This window comes from Myxocyprinus asiaticus, chromosome 47 (assembly GCF_019703515.2).
Source record: "Myxocyprinus asiaticus isolate MX2 ecotype Aquarium Trade chromosome 47, UBuf_Myxa_2, whole genome shotgun sequence".
NCBI lineage: Eukaryota > Metazoa > Chordata > Actinopteri > Cypriniformes > Catostomidae > Myxocyprinus > Myxocyprinus asiaticus.
Window position 1 is genome coordinate 8,523,844 of NC_059390.1, and position 19,396 is coordinate 8,543,239.

General features: G+C 37.2%; 1 protein-coding gene across 1 annotated transcript; it reads left to right on the top strand.

The window, feature by feature from the left end:
- Nucleotides 1-192: 192 nt before the first annotated feature.
- LOC127436391 (mitochondrial 10-formyltetrahydrofolate dehydrogenase-like) lies at nt 193-19,312 on the top strand. The gene is made up of 22 exons (XM_051690496.1): nt 193-331; nt 1,334-1,478; nt 3,287-3,521; nt 4,297-4,462; nt 4,636-4,737; nt 5,529-5,618; nt 6,821-6,955; nt 7,062-7,187; nt 7,277-7,368; nt 7,653-7,920; nt 9,161-9,288; nt 9,747-9,897; nt 10,012-10,082; nt 10,167-10,272; nt 10,539-10,626; nt 10,840-10,933; nt 13,913-14,012; nt 14,127-14,225; nt 14,370-14,535; nt 14,876-14,981; nt 16,139-16,338; nt 16,473-19,312. Exons 1-22 carry the CDS (start codon nt 284-286, stop codon nt 16,526-16,528), a joined length of 2,772 nt encoding a protein of 923 aa, XP_051546456.1. The 5' UTR covers nt 193-283; the 3' UTR covers nt 16,529-19,312.
- The last annotated feature ends 84 nt before the right edge of the window (nt 19,313-19,396 follow it).

Below are 19,396 nucleotides of genomic sequence, written 5' to 3' on the forward strand. Positions count from 1 at the left end.
CGCATGCGCGTCATGAAAATAGGCTCTAGCTATTAAAAAACAGAAGCCTTTTTATGGGACGCTTATCAGCCGGTTACGCGCAAGTAGTCTTGACGTAAGGAAAAGCGCACGGGAGCGCGCACGCCCAGAAACTCGCTTGTGCGTCAGTTCAGTCTGGTTCAGTTGCTACAACTGAGATTAGATACAGTCAACCGCAGGTGTGCGACTACAGTAACACATGTCCCCAGCACACCAGCCCGGTCTTTAAACGCGATTTTAATTTTGTGTGCGCTGTATTTTCGCCATGTTGTGGACGGCTAGTACGATTATCAGGAAATTCTCCATGAGCTCTGTGAGTAACCCGTAGCTTTTCTTCTGCATTGTGGCTGTTGCCAATGCCTAGATACAAGAATGAATGAATGCATAGGTGCAAATGTACTGTATGGAGGGCAGACGCATGCATATTCCATAAAACAAGTTTATAAACGTCGGTAACCTATTTAATAATATTATTAAACAGGGTTACTCCATGCACAGAATAAGTGCAGTTAATGCCAAACTTGGGCTTTTATTCTCCATATGCATAATATATATTGGTGTATATTGATATAGGACTTGTATGTAGTTAAACTTGGGTTACAGTGCCACGTTGCTCCTGGTCGAATTACTTCCAGTGGACAGATCTTTGGCGAGTTGCATCAGCAAGAGGGCGAGTAAATGAGCGCAGATCGTGTTACCAATGTCGCTACGAAACTGCTAGACCATAAACTAACAACTCAAATCGCTCGTGCATGCCATGACAAACCATAATAAACTTGTTCAGTACATTTAAGCAGTGTGTTTAAAGCTTGAGCTGGTCATCTCTTCCAATGTTTCTCTTGATTTTAGCTCCGTCGTGCAGAACGGTTATTACGTGGTAATTAGACGCTATGGTATTTATAGTAATGCAACAGTGTGACATTCTGCCCCATTGATTTAAATCTATCCCTGACGCGCATGCGCGCTGGTATCAATTGTTACTACTTTCCAGCTGAGACTTTGATGCATGGCTAATTTGGTCACTTTCTTCACACATGAATACATTCTGTATAAAATAGAAACAAGGGGCTTTTTTATTGATTGGGACCCCAAAAATTATGTTTTTTAAATTATTATTTTATTGCAGTAGACAGTAAACTACAGTGGTGGTTCCACAGTAATAAAAGTTTTTATAGTAATTATAGATTATGATAAGGGATATCCAAAAACTACATTTCCCACTCATATTACTCTGTTTGGCTATTATTAAAATAAATAGAATATTTTTTTCTCTGGAGTTTTTGTTTAAAATCTAACTTGATGCTCTTCTAAACAGACTTACTACCAAAATAAGCTGAAGTTGGCCCTGATTGGCCAAAGCTTGTTTGGACAGGAAGTGTATACAAACCTCCGCAAGCAGGGCCATAAAGTGGTGGGCGTATTCACAGTTCCTGATAAGGATGGCAAGGCGGACCCCCTGGGTAAGTGTCAGTTGGGTGGGGGTGAGACAGTGAGTTTTTGTTACACAAGGGCTGGGAAGGCACTGTGCAACGCTGGTAAACATACTATTTGCGAGCACACGCATGAAAATGTTGCTTTGTACAGTTATTTAAGTACCCGAGAGAAGAGAAAGTAGGAATGAGGGCATAGGGTCATGAAGACTGAATTCTCTTTTGAATGCCTTGAATGAAATTTGAATGGTTTGTGGATGAAATTAAGGCCATAATTGTTTTAATTAGCAATAATGTGCCTGGTGTTTGGTTTGTTAGTCTTTTTTGCCAACCCAGGGACCCCTTAATATTAAAATTAAAGCTGTCAAAATTAACGTGTTAACGCATATGATTAATTTAAAACAAAGAGGAAGTGAGTTTCGATTCTAGTGTTCTACTTCAGTCACAAGAGTCGCATTTCCAAACATCCCATTTGCTCACACTGTTTGTGTGTTTGTGTGTGTTTGTGGTTATGTTTGTGCGAAGCACTGGGTCGGTTTAGTGTCTTTGAGTAGGGTCATTTAATGTGTGCATCCCACATAATGACCTCATTGTTTTGACGAAAAGTGGTGTAAAGCTGTGTGAAGTGAAAAGTCCATTGGTGATATGGGGGAACAAATGTGCAGTCACGCTTGTTCTCACGACAGTCCGAACGGCCCACAATTTCCAAGTGATGTCCATGCTCAGACTTCCTCACTCCTAGCTGGAAGTTGATGGACAGATAAGAGTAATATCACCTACTGAATATCACACTAAACATGCATATGTCTACCACTACATCCATAACAGGAACAGTCAATGAAATTACTTCAAAACTCAACCACACTCATGAACAGCAGTCTAAGAAATGTTAATACTTGGCAAGACAAAGAGGCAGCTGTATTACTTGGTAAAGCTTTTGGCAGGGCATGCCTGGAGACATATGGCTTATATGTGGCCTTAGCACTGTGTAATTACATATTCCTTTGTCAATGATTTGGATAATAGTACTTTAGGTCCAGGATTTTCATCCAGGGGTCCACACATTTTCATGACATTTCAAACTATTTAAATGAACATTTGCTATTGATCTGTTAAACATTATTTAATGTAGTGATGTTAAGAGTTCTTGTAAAGTGTTACTGAGAAAATCTATTTTTATACCCTGGGTTGGCAGAGAGTCTGAGTGTTGGGTATCTCTGGGTCTGTAAAGATTAAAAACCCCTGGTTAAATGGGTTAGTTTAGGTTACGAAAAGTTTGGATTTGTAACTTGAATTTGTAGTCTGTTGTTGAGTGAAACCATGGAAGACAATGAACTCCTTACAGATACTTTCCACAACTACAGAACTTGTCCAACTGGAGTTGCAAAAACATCTCATTATGTAATGTGCTGATCAGTATGTATTACTGTTTTAATGAACATACCTGAATCCATAACAACACTGCCAACCCTAGCAGTTTATGAACGATACATTTAAAGATATTAAAAAAAAAGAAAAAAAAAGTGCTTTAAATTTAAATTAACTGGTTTTATTCAAGTCAGAAATATCACTTAAAATCACTGAATCAACCTGAATACATTAGGTTACACCAACAAAACACATTGTAAGAGTTCAATAAGGTTACTTATTAATGTAACATTTGCAGACTACCGCTGTTTACAGTCATTTAATCATAGAGATAAAAGCCAAGGTCCCGTAATAAGCTTGATCTTGGCTCCTTGTTACTCGAAATAAAATTCTGAATTTGCCTGATGTGACCTAGTGTAATTCCAGATAGCATACAAAACTATCTCCGGTCTGTCCTCTCTGACCCTCAGCTGTGGTGGCGGAGAAAGACGGGACGCCGGTGTTTAAGTTCCCACGGTGGAGGGTGAAAGGTCAGCCCATCCCGCAGGTAGTGGAGGCGTACAAAGCCGTAGGTGCCGAACTGAACGTCATGCCCTTCTGCTCCCAGTTCATCCCCATGAATGTGATCGACTTCCCCAAATATGGCTCCATCATTTACCACCCTTCCATCCTACCCAAACACAGAGGAGCCTCCGCTATCAACTGGTGAGTGAAAGGTGTATTCGCATGTGTGTTTATACAGTATAGGTACAGTATGTGTGTTTTTTAACATAGCCCTCTTCGTTGTTTATAAGCATTCACCTCTATACGGTAATAAACAATGTTGATATATTAACCCAACTAATATTTCACAGGTTCACTGGTTCAGATAGTACTGGCGACATTAAGGTAAACGGATGTGGCGCGCTGTCCATAATGGAGGGGCTCGAGCACGGGACGGGGCTTAAAACAAACATTAAAGGAGTCATATCATGAGAAATCAAAATGTCCTTTATCTTTTAAGTTAAAAAAGGCAAAGCATTCTCTAATTTCACATTTCTTAAAGGCATGGCAGCAAAAAGTGGACCGTTTAATTCTGAGGGTCAGAAAGGGTGGAAAATTGTCGTGGAAAGCTAAAATATTTCTGTTTTTGGTAAAAAAAAAAAAAATTAAAAAAAGGTGAATAACATTATGAGACCTCAAGGAACAAAAATAAAATGTATAAAAATTACCTCTTTATTACTACACTTTAAAATAAATAATTGCTGGAATGATGCATGGGTGTATAAAATGTATGTTTTTTTTATGTTTTAATATAATGTGCATGCTTTTTTTTAAATGATATTATAATATGTGACTATTAATAATAATAATAAATGATTTAACTATATTAAATTAATAATTAATTGATAATAAAGCATCACTTCCTAAGTGTGTTGGCTTTCTGTGATCTCTGCTTACTGTGTGTAAATGGATGGTGTGTGTATGCATTTGTGTGTAGGACACTAATCAAAGGGGATAAGAAAGCAGGATTTAGTATATTCTGGGCTGATGATGGATTGGACACTGGTCCCATCCTGTTGCAGAGGGAATGCCCAGTAGAACCCAATGATACTGTGGACACGCTCTACAACCGCTTCCTGTTTCCAGAGGGTATTAAGGCCATGGTAACCATGACAGTAGTTCTGTCTCACATAATACTATGATGCTGTAAGGAGGAAATGTTGAAAAATGACCTTTTAAAAACAGGTTAAATAATATATTTTGACTCATTGATTCAGATTTTTGAGGGTCATGAATCTTGTAAACTTATAAATGTGTGTGGTTTGTGTTCACAAAGGTAGAAGCTGTACAGCTTATTGCAGAAGGCAAAGCTCCCAAGATCCCACAGCCTGAAGAAGGAGCCAGTTATGAGGGTATCCAGAAGAAATCCAATGCTAAGGTGGGACACAAACAAACACAAATACACACATCTCGTTGATACATTAAAACCATTTTCTTCTCATTTGTCTTATTCATCTTCTCTTAAATTTCTGAAGTTATCATCTCTAACCTAATTAGATTGTGATTTTTATAGCAAGGTCTGATGGAAACTCCTAGTTCAGTCTTGACAACTCTCAGAAAGATTTAGCATGTTAATGTTGGTATGACATATTGACATGATATTGGTCTTGGTGGACTAGATATGTTACGCTGCTGTTGCTGCTGTTGCAGAGCAAGCACAGAGACTTGCAAGAAAATACACAGACATACTGAGTTAAGCATGTGGACATGCTGCTGCACAATTAGAAAAACACAAGACATGCTCCATCAAGCACATATGACATGTTACTTCACAATTAGACATAAATCCAAGATCTAGACAGTTGAATCTGGGGTGGAGGAGGGTTTCAGAGAAAACTCTTGCAGCACGCTGCAGCGAAACCGGTTTACATGCAAACTGAGCAAATTAAGAGTTGGAAAAAAGGACAGAAAAAGAAGGAAAAAAGCCATCAAAGGACCTATAAGCTTACACCATGTGAGCCGATTGGCTTGACATATCACATATCACAGATAACAAGTTCAAAGAAGCCATCAGCTTGCACCATACAGAGTTTCATACCTGAACTTAGTAATTTATGCAGATACATTACATACAGCAAATTTGTGTGTTCATGTATGTGTGAGATTATTATTGGGGGGGATTTTGTACTTTTATACTCTGTTTGATTCTCTTTAATTTCTCTCATAAAGGTGAATATGGCCCAGCCCGCTGAGGACATCCATAACTGGATCCGTGGTCATGATAAAGTTCCAGGTGCTTGGATTATCATTGATGGAAAGGTGCGCTTTTTAAACAACACACACTTTTGTACGTTGAAATTAGGAATGTGCTGAACGACTAATTTCACTGACGTTTAAACTGAAATTTTTGAAGTCAGCTAGTCTAAAAATAAACCAACCTTCAGAAAACAGTAAAAAAAAAAATTGTTTATGCGACCCATTTCAAATACTTAATCTATTCCAAATTCCACTGAAAAGGGGCATTTATCTGCTACGTGCTCTCCTTGCATTATTATCATTAAATACATTAAATATAGAACATGACACGCATTCACTGAATCAACGGTAGAGAATATTTAACAGGCATATTTATTGAAAACAATTGAATGAATAGTGCTGGACCAATAGAGCAACCCAGCCTGTTCTAAATGGAATTCACCACATAAATGTAATTTAACATATTAAAACAGTCAGGACATTGTTGAAAATAATTAACAGGTAGACTAAGCCAAATTTACGAGAGAGAAAAAAAAATTTGAAAATTCTGACATATACATTTTATAAGATATATTTAATGTGTAAACAAATATTTCTGTGTATTTTCATATATGCAGCCTGCTCTGTCGTTATAAAGATCTCATTATTTTACATTACAAGCTATTATGATGTCATCTTACCATAAGTTTCTGAGACCCAACTAAAAAGTTTTACAATTTCCCTTTTTTAAATGTCAATATAGTGTTTGGTGAATAAAATACATATGATAAAAATTGTTTATTGAAAATGTTTTATATTTTATTCGTATTGTATTTGATGTGCTGAACTGAACTGTTAAACATTTCAGTCCTTATTTAGAGACAAAGGAGAGAAAGTTGTCAAGCCCAGGGAGTAAATAACAAATGTCCTACACAAAAATGAATTGGTGGGCCTCAGGAGGATCGTGACCTTTAAAGCCTAATGGATCAAATATAATACATAAAAAGAACAAGTTCTTTTTATAGTTTGTCTAGTGGTACTAAAAACAGTGTAATATAAAAATATATATATATTTTCTGACAATTCTTTCAGGATTAAGACATTCTTTTATTATAGAGCTGTTTCATCTGTGGATCAATATCTTTTACCCTTCACTCTTCATTTAATTCTTAATAAATGCACTGTAGGCCACAGACTATTTATGAATTATCTATTGTATGATTTTATTAATTATAGGCAGATGATGTTTTTAATTAATTGGATGGTAATGTGGATGTGTCTTGTAGCCGGTAACGCTGTACAGCTCATCGATGCTGGGCGGGTCAGTGCCCACAAGTCAGCCAGTAGAGGTGGAGGGGGCATCTCAACCTGGACTAATCACAAAATCAGGACTCGTTCTGTTTGGGTCAGATGGAAAAGCGGTTAGTTTCTTGTGTTTATTTGATCCTTTACTCTCATTTACTTTTACTAAGATCTGAATGATCATTATAAAGAGAAATCATTGTGTTAATGTGTGTGGCTGTACAGCTTCAAGTCAAGAACCTGCAGTTTGAGGATGGAAAGATGATACCAGCATCCAAATACTTCTCAACAGAGGAGACCACCAGTTTAGATCTCACAAATGATGAGAAGAAGATGGCTGAGGAGATCAGGGTGTGTGTGTATATTTAAGTTTATGTGCTTCATTTTACATTTTTATTGTAGCAATTATAGCATTTATCTTTTGTTTCTTGGTTCTCTAGGCGATCTGGAAAGGTATTCTGAGTAATGTGTCAGCGATTGAAGATACAACAGATTTCTTTAAGTCAGGAGCCGCATCTATGGATGTGGTTAGGTGGGTCTGACCCCATATTGGTATTTTTTTGTTTGAACTTTTGACAATGGCTCTCACTCACAGTTAAAGTTAGGGATTTAAAAAAACTCTTGATACCTCAAATCATGCGGCTTGTTGAGAGGAGGTGTGCTGTTATTTTTCTATCTAGGTGATTGGACAGTTTTCACCTAGTGGATTAAAAACAGGCAAAAACATCCCACAGACTCGAGCCATATCTAGGTACAAGGATATCATAGAGACTTGGGGTGGGGGAGCGCTTTTGACGGTTTGATTGTTTTGTTCAGATTGGTGGAGGAGGTGAAGCAGAAATGTGGAGGAATTCAGCTTCAGAACGAAGACGTCTACATGGCCACCACTTTCCAGAGTTTCATCCAGATGTTCGTTCGACGCCTGCGTGGAGAAGACCAGGAAGAGGAGCTGGTCATTGATTATGTCACAAAAGATGTCAATAACATGACCCTGAAGATGCCCCATCAGTGTTTCATCAACGGCATATTTGAAGATGCAGAAGATGGAAAGACATACGACACGGTGAACCCCACAGATGGTTCGGTAAGTAACTCTCACAATCACTAACAAACACCAGCATATCTAAGAGGTTGTTCACACCATCTGCATCCATGTTGTTTATCAATAGTTTTACTATGTAAACATGCTCTAGATGGATGGCTTTGTAAAAATAGAGAGATGCAGTACAACAGTCAAAGATGTTTTTGTGATGCCATGTTAACTTAAAGGGATAGTTCTCCCAAAAATGAAAAGTCTCTTATGATTTACTCACCCTCATGCCTTCCCAGATGTGTATGACTTTCGTTCTTCGCAGAACACAAATGAAGGTTTTTAGAAGAATATCTCAGCTCTGAAGGTTCATACAATGCAAGTGAATGGTGATCAGACCTTTGTAGCTCCAAAAATCACATAAAGGAAACAACAGGATGACAAAAGTAATCCATAAGACTCCAGCGTTTAAATCCGTCTTCAGAAGCAATGTAATAGGTGTGGGTGAGAAACAGAACAATATTTATGTCTTTTTTTTCTCTAAATCTCCACTTTAATTTTCAGATGTGTAAGTGAAACTAAATAGGCACCACATGTGACTTTCAGATGTAAAAGTGAAAGTGGAGATTTAGATTAAAAATTGACTTAAATTTGGACCTGTTTCTCACCCACACATATTCTATCACTTCAGAAGACATGCAGAACCACTGGAGCCTTATCGATTAATTGTTCCCTTTATGTGAATTTAGGAGATACAAAGGTCTGTTCACCATTCATTTGCATTGTATGAACCTACAGAGCTGAGATATTCTTCTAAAAATCTTTGTTTGTGTTCTGCTGAAGAAAGAAAATCATACACATCTGGGATGGTATGAGGGTGAGTAAATGAAGAGAGAATTAAAATTTGTAGGTCAACTATCCCTTTAAGAAGAACTTCAACTTTTAACATGTCTGTAGCAACTCGTATTGTAATAAAAAAGCACAAGGTAATTACTGCACATAATGTAATAAGTTAAGTGTCATAAATGTTCATCATGTAACAATTTTCTTTTCATAATGTAATAACTTTTTTTGCTAAATGTAATAGGTTATTATACTATAAGTAATGTATTACATTTTGAACTCCCTGTCGCAATTCATGACATAATCACTGTACATAATGTAATAGCAGCACATAATATATAAGTGAAATCTGCGTTCTGTTATGTTCTATTCGTTACGCTGTGTCTAGCTTTTGTAGCGCACTAACACTTTTGGTCTGAACGCCCCCTAATGTTTCTGTTGTGTCTTTCAGGTGATCTGTAAGGTGTCATATGCTTCAGTGGCAGATGTAGATCGAGCGGTTAGTGCAGCCAAAGAGGCATTTAACAATGGACCTTGGGGCATGATGAACCCTCGTGACCGGGGCAGGCTGCTCTACCGGTAAGATCTTCAGCCAGTGGACCATAAAGTGTCTGTTTGTTTGCAATCTTGTTGTCTCAGGGAAACGCTTGGCATGGATATGAAAAGCCAAATATACAGTAGTTGCAAAGCAAACACATACTGTACAGTCGTAATACAATGCTATTAAAATACCAAAATGATGTGGCGATAACAAATGTGTTTGTGTGACATTTGTTTGTCTTTATGATAATTTTAGCCATTTGGGAAGAAGCAGTTATTCTAAATAAATCAGAGTGGAATTTATATCAAAGCAGTGTGTAATTTCTTACAGATTTGGTTTCTCAAAAAACTTCCTGTAGTTCAGTTTTCCATGCTTTACCTTCAACAAAAGTGGAACTTTTCTGGTTTCAACTTTTTGGTTTCTGTTTTTTTCAATGTTTTGGTCTGTACTACACTTAATACTAACAAATTCCATCTATGTTTGGGTGTGAGTGTAGTCTGGCTGACCTAATGGAGGAAGACCAGGAAGAGTTGGCCACTATTGAGGCGATTGACTCTGGTGCCGTTTATACACTGGCTTTAAAAACCCATGTGGGCATGTCCATTCAGACCTTCAGATACTTTGCCGGCTGGTGTGACAAGATCCAGGTGTGTGTGTGTGTGTGTGTGTGTGTGTGTGTCTGTTCACTATGCAGTTCTATGTAGGTCTATTGTATACATCCTGTAACTTCCTGTCACTAACGCATCATATCCTGTTTCCAGGGCTCAACGATACCCATCAACCAGGCCAGACCCAACCGCAACCTTACCTTTACCAAGAAAGAGCCTCTGGGGTGAGGAAATGTTCATATGTGCGTGTTTGTGCAAACGCCGTCATTGGAATAAATGGGTAAAATGGTGTTTGTTTGTGTCTTAAGTGTGTGTGCCATAGTGATTCCATGGAATTACCCATTGATGATGTTGGCATGGAAGAGCGCAGCCTGTTTGGCAGCTGGAAACACACTTGTCTTGAAACCTGCACAGGTAACCCACACAAACACATATGTATATATACAGTATATAAGGGTTAATGTACAGTCATGAGGTTCGACAATAAATGGACTTGAAATATTGATTTCAGTTGAAATTTTATTACGAGAGAAGAAAGAATCATGGAATGATACGAGAGACATGAAACTAGTACAGCTAGGTAGGAAATCAGTTACCTGGGACAATGGTCAATATATATCAAAGAGCACACAAAAACACCTACTGAATACAAACGAAACTTTTTTCTTTAAATTTTCCAGGTAACCCCTCTGACTGCACTGAAGTTTGCAGAGCTGACAGTCAAAGCTGGCATTCCGAAAGGAGTGATCAACATTGTACCAGGATCAGGTAAATATATCAACAAAACACTATGCCATTCTATGGACAACATGTACTTTTATAACTGTTTGAGATGCCCATTTGACCATCTGTATTATGTATGCTCATGTAAATGTACCGGTATGTTATTACTGTATGCCCCCCCCCCCTTCATATTATTGTAAAATGCCAGTGTTGCTTTTGTTTTTATTTCTCCCTGATGAATGATGTTCTTTTTCTCAGGTGGTCTGGTCGGACAGAGGATGTCTGATCACCCTGATATCCGTAAACTGGGTTTCACAGGCTCTACTCCCATCGGCAAGCAGATCATGAAAAGGTAAGTCGCTGTTACACATGGTCTAAAGCTCTTAATGTTTACAACTTTTGCATTTCCCCAAAGGGTCTGTGATTTTTCTGTTTGTACAAGCTCTTATACAACCCCAACTCCAAAATATTTGGGACAGTATGGAAAATGCTAATAAAAACAAAAAGAAGTGATTTGTAAATTCTATTCAACCTATGCTATAATGAAAGCACTACAACAGCACATTATTTGATGTTTTTGTGAATTTTATTTATTTATTGAAAATATACACTCATTATAAAACAGATGATTGCAACACGCTCCAAAAAAGTTGGGAATGTCACATGTTAACCACTGTGTAACAACCATTTCTTCAAATAACATTTAGAGTTTGATCACTGAAGACAAGTTTTTTAAGTTTAGCAAGTGGAATTTCCCCCCATTTATCTATTATGCAGGTCTTCAGCTGCACAAGGCCAAGGTTGCCATATTTTGTGCTTCATAATGGTTCACAAATTTCCTTACTATGATGTGCACAACAAACAGTCCTAAAAGAATAAAATCTCAGATGAAGTTTATTGTTCAACCAAAATCCCCCAAATAATGAAATGAAGATTTGGTGCATAGCGCCAAAGTATAAACAAGCCTGAAATACACTGGGGACTCTTATTTTGAAATGAAGAAATGCTGAAAAAACTATCTGCAACTATCGGCACCCATTTTTGCTGATAACGACAGTTCTAAAAAGCAACTATTGTTTTCGATTAATCAGTAAAACCAATTTATCAATCTACCTTTTTTTTATTTTTTTTTTAAATCTGATAAGTGCTGTCTCTGTACTGTGATGGGGCCTAAATCCTGACTGAAGTATTTCATGTATATACCATTTCTCTGTAGAAATGAACATAGTTGGGAGGACATTACCTTTTCTAGTATTTTCGACATAAATGGTAGATTTGAGATTGGTCTGTAATTAGCCAATTCTCCAGGATCAAGCTGTGGCTTTTTAATAAGCGGTTTCTTGGGACATGTCCTAAGGATAGCAAGGAGTTAATAATATTAAGAAGAGGTTCTGAGATTACAGGGAATACCCCTTTTAAGAGCTTAGTTGGTACTGGATCTAACATACGTACATGTTGTGGCTTTTGATTTTGCGATAAGTTTTGTTAGCTCTTCATGACCTATGACAGCGAAGGATTGAAGTTGCTTGTGAGGAAAATTATGAGACATTGTTTTCTGAGGTGCTGTGACAGTTGATTGCATAGTTCCAATTTTATTTCTGATTATTTCAACAATAAAACAAATTTTCCTTTTTTCTCCCCAATTTGGAATGCCCAATTCCCAATGTGCTCTAAGTCCTCGTGGTGGCGTAGTGACTCGCCTCAATCCGGGTGGTGGAGGACGAATCTCAGTTGCCTCTGTGTCTGAGACCGTCAATCCATGCGAGAGCAAACCTCATTATAGCGACCACGAAGAGGTTACCCCATGTGACTCTACCCTCCCTAGCAACCGGGCCAATTTGGTTGCTTAGGAGGCCTGGCTGGAGTCACTCAGCACGCCCTGGATGTGGTAGGGGTGGTAGTCAGCGTCTTTACTTGCTGAGCTACCCAGGCCCCTGATCATTTCAATTTTATCAGTAAAGAAATTCATGAAGTCATTGCTATTGTGCTGCGACAGAATATCTGGTTCAGTCGATGCTTTATTCCTAACCAATTTAGCCACAGTACTGAATAAACACCTAGGATTGTTGTGGTTATTTTCAATGAGTTTGCTAAAAATATGCTAACCTGGCAGCGTTTAGTGCCTGTCTATAGCTACCGACACTATTTTTCCATGCACCGTGAAATATCTGTAATTTTGTATTGTTCCACTTGCGCTCCATTTTCCGAGCTGCTCTCTTGAGAGCATGAGTGTGATCATTGTACCATGGTGCGGGGCTTTTTTCTTGAATTTTCTTCAATCAAAGGGGGGCTAGAAATTCAAGATTGTTAGAAAAGACTGTATTTATATTTTCTGTTATTACATCAAGTTCTTCTTGACCTTTTGGCTTACTGAGTATGTGAGACAATTCTGGAAGATTATTAGTGAAGATATATTTAGTGGTCGAAAGAAGAGTTCTACCTGAACAATAATGTGGATAGCATGATTCAGTGACATTAGCTGATTGCAGCAAACAAGAGACTAAGTAATGACCTGAGATGTCATCGCTCTGTGGTAGAATTTTTGTAGTATCAACATCAGCTCCATATGACAGAATTAAATCTAGCATATGATTATGGTGATGAGTTGGTCCTGTCACATTTTGTCTGACTCCAAGAGAGTTGAGAATATCGATAAATGCTAATCCCAATGTGTCATTTTCATTATCATCGTGAATGTTGAAGTCACCAACAATTAAAGCTCTACCTACATTAACTACTAGATCTGAAAGAAAATTTGATATCTAGGTGATACAGTCTCTATGTGTTGTAGTTTATGTGACCTGTGTGACGTAGAATACTGTGCACTGTAGAGGGTGAAATGCCCAAAAATCCTTCCAATTTGTCTTTGGGGAACATTGCTGACTTATCTGTTGGCAAATTGGCAAGCCTTGACTAATTCTTGATCTTGAAGGACTAGGCTTATTTTGGAGGATCCTTAAATGCTATAACACGATTGCCTCTCCTGTTTAACATCTCCTATTTCACATAACCATTTTATTTCAACTCGTCAGATTGTTATTAGTCCTAAATTGCCCCTGTCTCAAATTTTTTGGACATGTTGCAATCATCTGATTTGAAATGAGTGTATATTTAAAAATAAATAAATAATTTAATTCTCAAGGTAAAACATCAAATATTGTGTTGATGCAGTGCTTTCAGTGTAGCACAGTGTAAATAGAATTTACAACTCACTTCTTTTTGTTTTTATTAGCATTTTCCATACTGTCCCAACTTTTCCGGAACTGGGATTGTATATTGTACAATGAAATCTGAAAGAGTTTCCAATTGATGATGTTATTTCCTGTTGCAGCTGTGCAGTCAGTAACTTGAAGAAGGTGTCTCTGGAATTGGGCGGGAAATCTCCCCTCATTATCTTCAGCGACTGTGACATGGACAAGGCAGTGAGAATGGTGAGAGAAGAAAACTACTGCCAGAGGATTGACATTTGATCACATGAATCAAAGAAGGCTTCAGAAATAAAATCATCTGGCTCTTTAACTGGGTGTGTTTGTGTTTCTGAGCAGGGCATGAGTTCTGTTTTCTTCAACAAAGGAGAGAACTGCATCGCTGCTGGCAGGCTTTTTGTAGAAGATTCCATTCATGATGAGTACATCAGGAGAGTGGTACGTGTCCCATTGTACTTGAGTCTCCAAATAACACAGATTTAACAGGTGTTAAAACATGTGGCCAGCTTTAGATCTTGATTTTGCCTGAGATGAGCATTACTGTGTTGATATACAATGATGACATTGTTATCATGTGTTTAGGTTGAGGAAATCAAGAAAATGAAGATTGGAGATCCTTTGGATCGCTCCACAGATCATGGACCTCAGAACCACAAGGCCCACCTGGACAAGCTGGTGGAGTACTGCGAGATCGGCGTCAAGGAAGGGGCAACACTTGTCTATGGTGGGAGACAGGTAGACAGACCTGGTGAGACCTCAAGTCCATATCACCATCTAAACCATATGAAATCAAACCATATCATGGCCAGAAAGTGATTTGCAAACATTGTTTTCCAGTCCTTTTATTTACATTTACATTTTAGCAGATGCTTTTATCCAAAGTTACTTACAAATGAGGAATATAACAAGCAATTTGTCAAACAATCTGCAGTATTGCACTATAAAAGCTAGTGCAGAAGAAAGATTTGTTTTATCAAATAGTAAGTGCAGTTATGCTTATGGAATGGTTAAGTGCACAAAAAACCCAAAGTTGTATAATTCACAAGGGCATTATTCCATTTGTGATGTGCATTTATGTATGTTCACAGGCTTTTTCATGGAGCCCACAGTCTTCACAAATGTAGAAGATCATATGTTCATCGCCAAAGAGGAATCGTTTGGTCCTGTTATGGTGGTATCGAAATTCAAGGATGGGTAAGCTGCCTTTCCATGTCTTTAGTAGGATGATCATGTGTGTATGATATGCAAGAGCTTTTTAGCGCAGCAGAAAGTAAGCTTACCAACCCACAGGGAACCCTTCAACAACATTAGCTAATGTTATGTAAAGGTTAAACCAAGGTTTTTAAATAAAACATTAATGGAACATCCTTGAGATGTATTAGTATTCGAGTTCTTACAATGTTTGGAGAAAGCGTTCTTTGTGCAACATTGTTCATACATCCTTTAAACTAGATTTCTAGATTTTTTCTGAAAACTGATAAATAAGTTGGAAAATTATGATTTCTGGGCATTTTTAGGAATGTCATGCGAACCTAACTAACATTATGCTCACATTAGGAAAACTGGACATTTCACGTTCCCACAACCACAGTGTAATGTTCTGAGATCCATAATTTGTTAGCTGGGTTAAAGGGATTGTTCGCCCAAAAATGAAAATTCTTTCATCATTTACTCACTCTCATGCCATCTCAAATGTGTATGACTTTCTTTCTTCTGCTGAACACAAACGATTTTTAGAAGAATATCTCCGCTCTGTTGGTCCATAAAATGCAAGTAAATGGTGGCCAAAACTTTGAAGCTCCAAAAAGCACATAAAGGCAGAATAAAAATAATCCATATGACTTCAGTGGTTTAATCCATGTCTTTAGAAGTGATATGATAGGTGTGGGTGAAAAACAGATCAATATTTAAGTCCTTTTTTACTATCAATCTCCACTTTCACTTTCACATTCTTCTTTTGTTTTTGGCCACCTATTGGCCAGGGCAGAATTTATTAAATATTGATCTATTTCTCACCCACACCTATCATATCAATTCTAAAGACATGGATTTAACCACTGAAGTCGTATGGATTACTTTTATGCTGCCTTTTTTAGCTTAAAAGTTTTGGACTTCCATTGAATAGACCAACAGAGCTGAGATATTCTTCTAAAAATCTTTGTTTGTGTTCAGCTGAAGAAAGAAAGTCATATACATCTGGGATGGCATGAGGGTGAGTAAATTATGAGAGAATTTTCATTTTTGGGTGAACTATTCCTTTAAGGGTTTATCATACTGTAGCCTAACAAATCCTCTTTATCACATATAACAATCAAAATGACACTTAGACATCTCTGTTTTATGTTTATCAGTGATGTAGATGGAGTTTTAAGCAGAGCCAATGACACAGAGTTCGGTCTGGCCTCTGGAGTTTTCACCCGTGACATCAACAAAGCCATGTACGTCAGTGAGAGACTGGAGGCAGGAACCGTGTTCGTCAACACCTACAACAAAACCGATGTGGCAGCACCATTCGGAGGCTTCAAACAGTCCGGCTTCGGCAAAGACCTCGGTAAGCGCAAGAACAACACACACACATTGAACAATCTCTTCCAGATCAACTTAGTTCTTCAGCCATATTTAACCTGATAAAAAATAAACGTGCTCACTCACGTGTGGATGATGTCTGTGCATGTGTGTATCCAGGTGAGGAAGCCCTTCATGAGTACCTTCGGACTAAAGCAGTGACAGTGGAGTACTGAGAGAAGCCTGCAGCTGGACTCTCGGCAGAACTGCAGCAGCGATCTGTTGTCTTGCTTTGGCTTTTGCTTGAAGCAGGTTTGATTGGAAAACTACACTGATGTGCCTACATTTTTTTATCTCCCTTTATCTGGAACTGCTTTATGCTTAGAGGGGTGCAAATACTGACTTGCCACTCTAAGCTGGCAATTTATCATTTTTATTTTAATTTAAAAAAGGCAACCGATCTCCAAGTGGACACACAAACTCTTGGTCATCAGATCAAGAGGCTGAAACACAAGTATTTTACTGAGTTAACTTGAGGTGCCAAATTCATTAGTTTTCACAAAAAGAAAAAACTGTATTATTAGCTGCTCTGGATTATTATAATGTGCACATTGAGGGAAGCCGTTCATATCACTGCCACTTTATGAAATCCGTATTACCATATTTGTACATTTTAAACATTTTTAATATGCATAGCATTTCAACATAACACATTTTAATTAGTATAACTGTATATATTTGATTAGAGAATGAGACAAATTGTCTTATTTTTTCTATTTAATTTTGCATTCCAGACAGATGATTTAAGATGATTGGAAATGTTGAAATGAAATAATATAAACACACCATTCTCTTAGCAAGGAAGTAATTTATTTTGTGCTTAATGAGGCAATATGTAATTAGTAACTTACACTCTTCAATTCAGTACAAACACACTGTGAACCTGACAATGTGAGCAATTAAAGGGATAGTTCACCCAAAAATTGAAATTCTCTCATCATTTACTCACCCTCATGCCATCCCAGATGTGTATGACTTTCTTCTGCAGAACACAAATGAAGATTATTAAAGAATATTTCAGCTCTGTAGTAGGGCTGAAAGGATTAGTCGACGTTATCGCAAAGTATGAGGGAATTATAATGCAAAAATACAAAATAAGTAAACATAGAAACAATTGTTGTGGAATAAGCGGAGCCGGAGCTCTTTAAAGGAAACACCCCGTTACATCTTAAATGCAGTTATATTTAATGCGTTATAGCTTTATTAAAGTTCACATAATATGGAAGCAGATCATGTAATAACTACAGACTCCAAAACTGGCATTTCTCTGTGCGGTCAGTGCCTTTTCTATGAGTTGCACGAATGTCCCGATCTAAGGGGGAGAGATTGAAACTCCACCCGGCTGATGCACACTCTGTCACGCGCACACTTGCTGCAGCTAGATTATAACGTGATGGCTTGCGACTTATTGAATCATAATATACGTGTCACTGTTTTTTCTTATCGTGAAGAAAATTGGCAATACGCTGCTTTATTAATAAGAGAGAGTTTGTTTTTTTGAGTTAAAGATGGATTGAAGTGAACAGAAAGGTGAGAGAGGTAGTCTTCGCCCCATTATACACTGCAACAAAATATGTTTTTGATTTATTTTTTGTTTTGGCTTGTTTTCCAATATAAATATCTAAAACTCCTTTAAAACAACGTACAATTTCTTTAGCAGCTATACTGCAGAAGAAAAAATTGTTATCTGAGAATGTTGAATATAATATTAAAAATACTAATATTTTCAAATATCTAAAAATCCTTTAAAAAAAGATGCATTCACCTGAGAAGCAGCATAAGATATTTAAACTTGCTTTTAGAGAACAGATCTTGAATATATTTTGTCTTTACTGCATTCACAGAAGTATAACCAAGTGAAAAAATACACCTATATACAAAATACACTTATATTTAAGATACATTCTCTAAAGCAAGTCTAAATAGCTTATATGTTGCTTCTCAAGTAAATTTATCTTGTTTTAAGGATTTTTACTCCATTTTAAATGGAAAACAAGACAAAAACACTTGATAACAAAAGGATTTTTTTGCAGTGAATTTCTTTAATGAATTAAATTGAATAAAAAGTATTTTTTTCCCTTTAATTCAGTGAATGTCATTTAGAGGTATTTTTAAAAGATGTTTTTGTCCTCTTTATTGTTAGTAAGCACGTTTAATACAACCTTTTAAGTCGGGCCACAAGCTGAATAATCGGTTAAGAGCTAATGATTAATCGTTGCAATAATCGTATAGTCGATTAATCGTTCTAATAATCGTTAGATTAATCGATTATCAAAATAATCATTAGTTGCAGGTCCATACAATGCAAGTGAATGGTGACCAGAACTCAGGTCTAAAAAGCACATAAAGTCAGCATAAAAGTAATCCATAAGACTCCAGTGGTTAAATCCATGTTTTCAGAAGTGATATGATAGGTGTGGGTGAGAAACAGATCAATTTTTAAGTCCTTTTTACTGTAAATATACACTTTCACATACTTTTGTGGAAGTGACTTTCACATTCAACCACCTACCGGTCAGGGCTGGTCAAAGGTGGAGATTTATAGTAAAAAAAGTACTTAAGTATCAATCTGTTTCTCACTCAAACCTATCATATCACTTCTGAAGACATGGATTTAACCACTGGAGTTTTATTGAATATTTTATGCTGCCTTTATGTGATTTTTCAGAGCCTCAAAGTTTTGGTAACCATTCACTTGCATTGTATGGACCTACAGATTTGAGATATTCTTCTAAAAATCTTTGTGTTCTGCAGAAGAAAAAAAGCCAAACATGTGTGATGGCATGAGGGTGAGTAAATGATGTGAGAATTTTCATTTTTGGAAGAACTATCCCTTTAAGTATGTGTGACACATTCTTGTTAACATGAATGAAAATGTGTGTTTGCTGCAGGTTCATGATCACTTTATGATGATGCTTTAAGACTTACAACATGCATTTGGAAGAAGTGTTATCTTGTGCAAATGTTTCAGTATTTCAGTTTTCTGTATATGCTAAATACTGAAAGTGTTACTCTGCCAAACAGTAATTCTACACAACAGTATT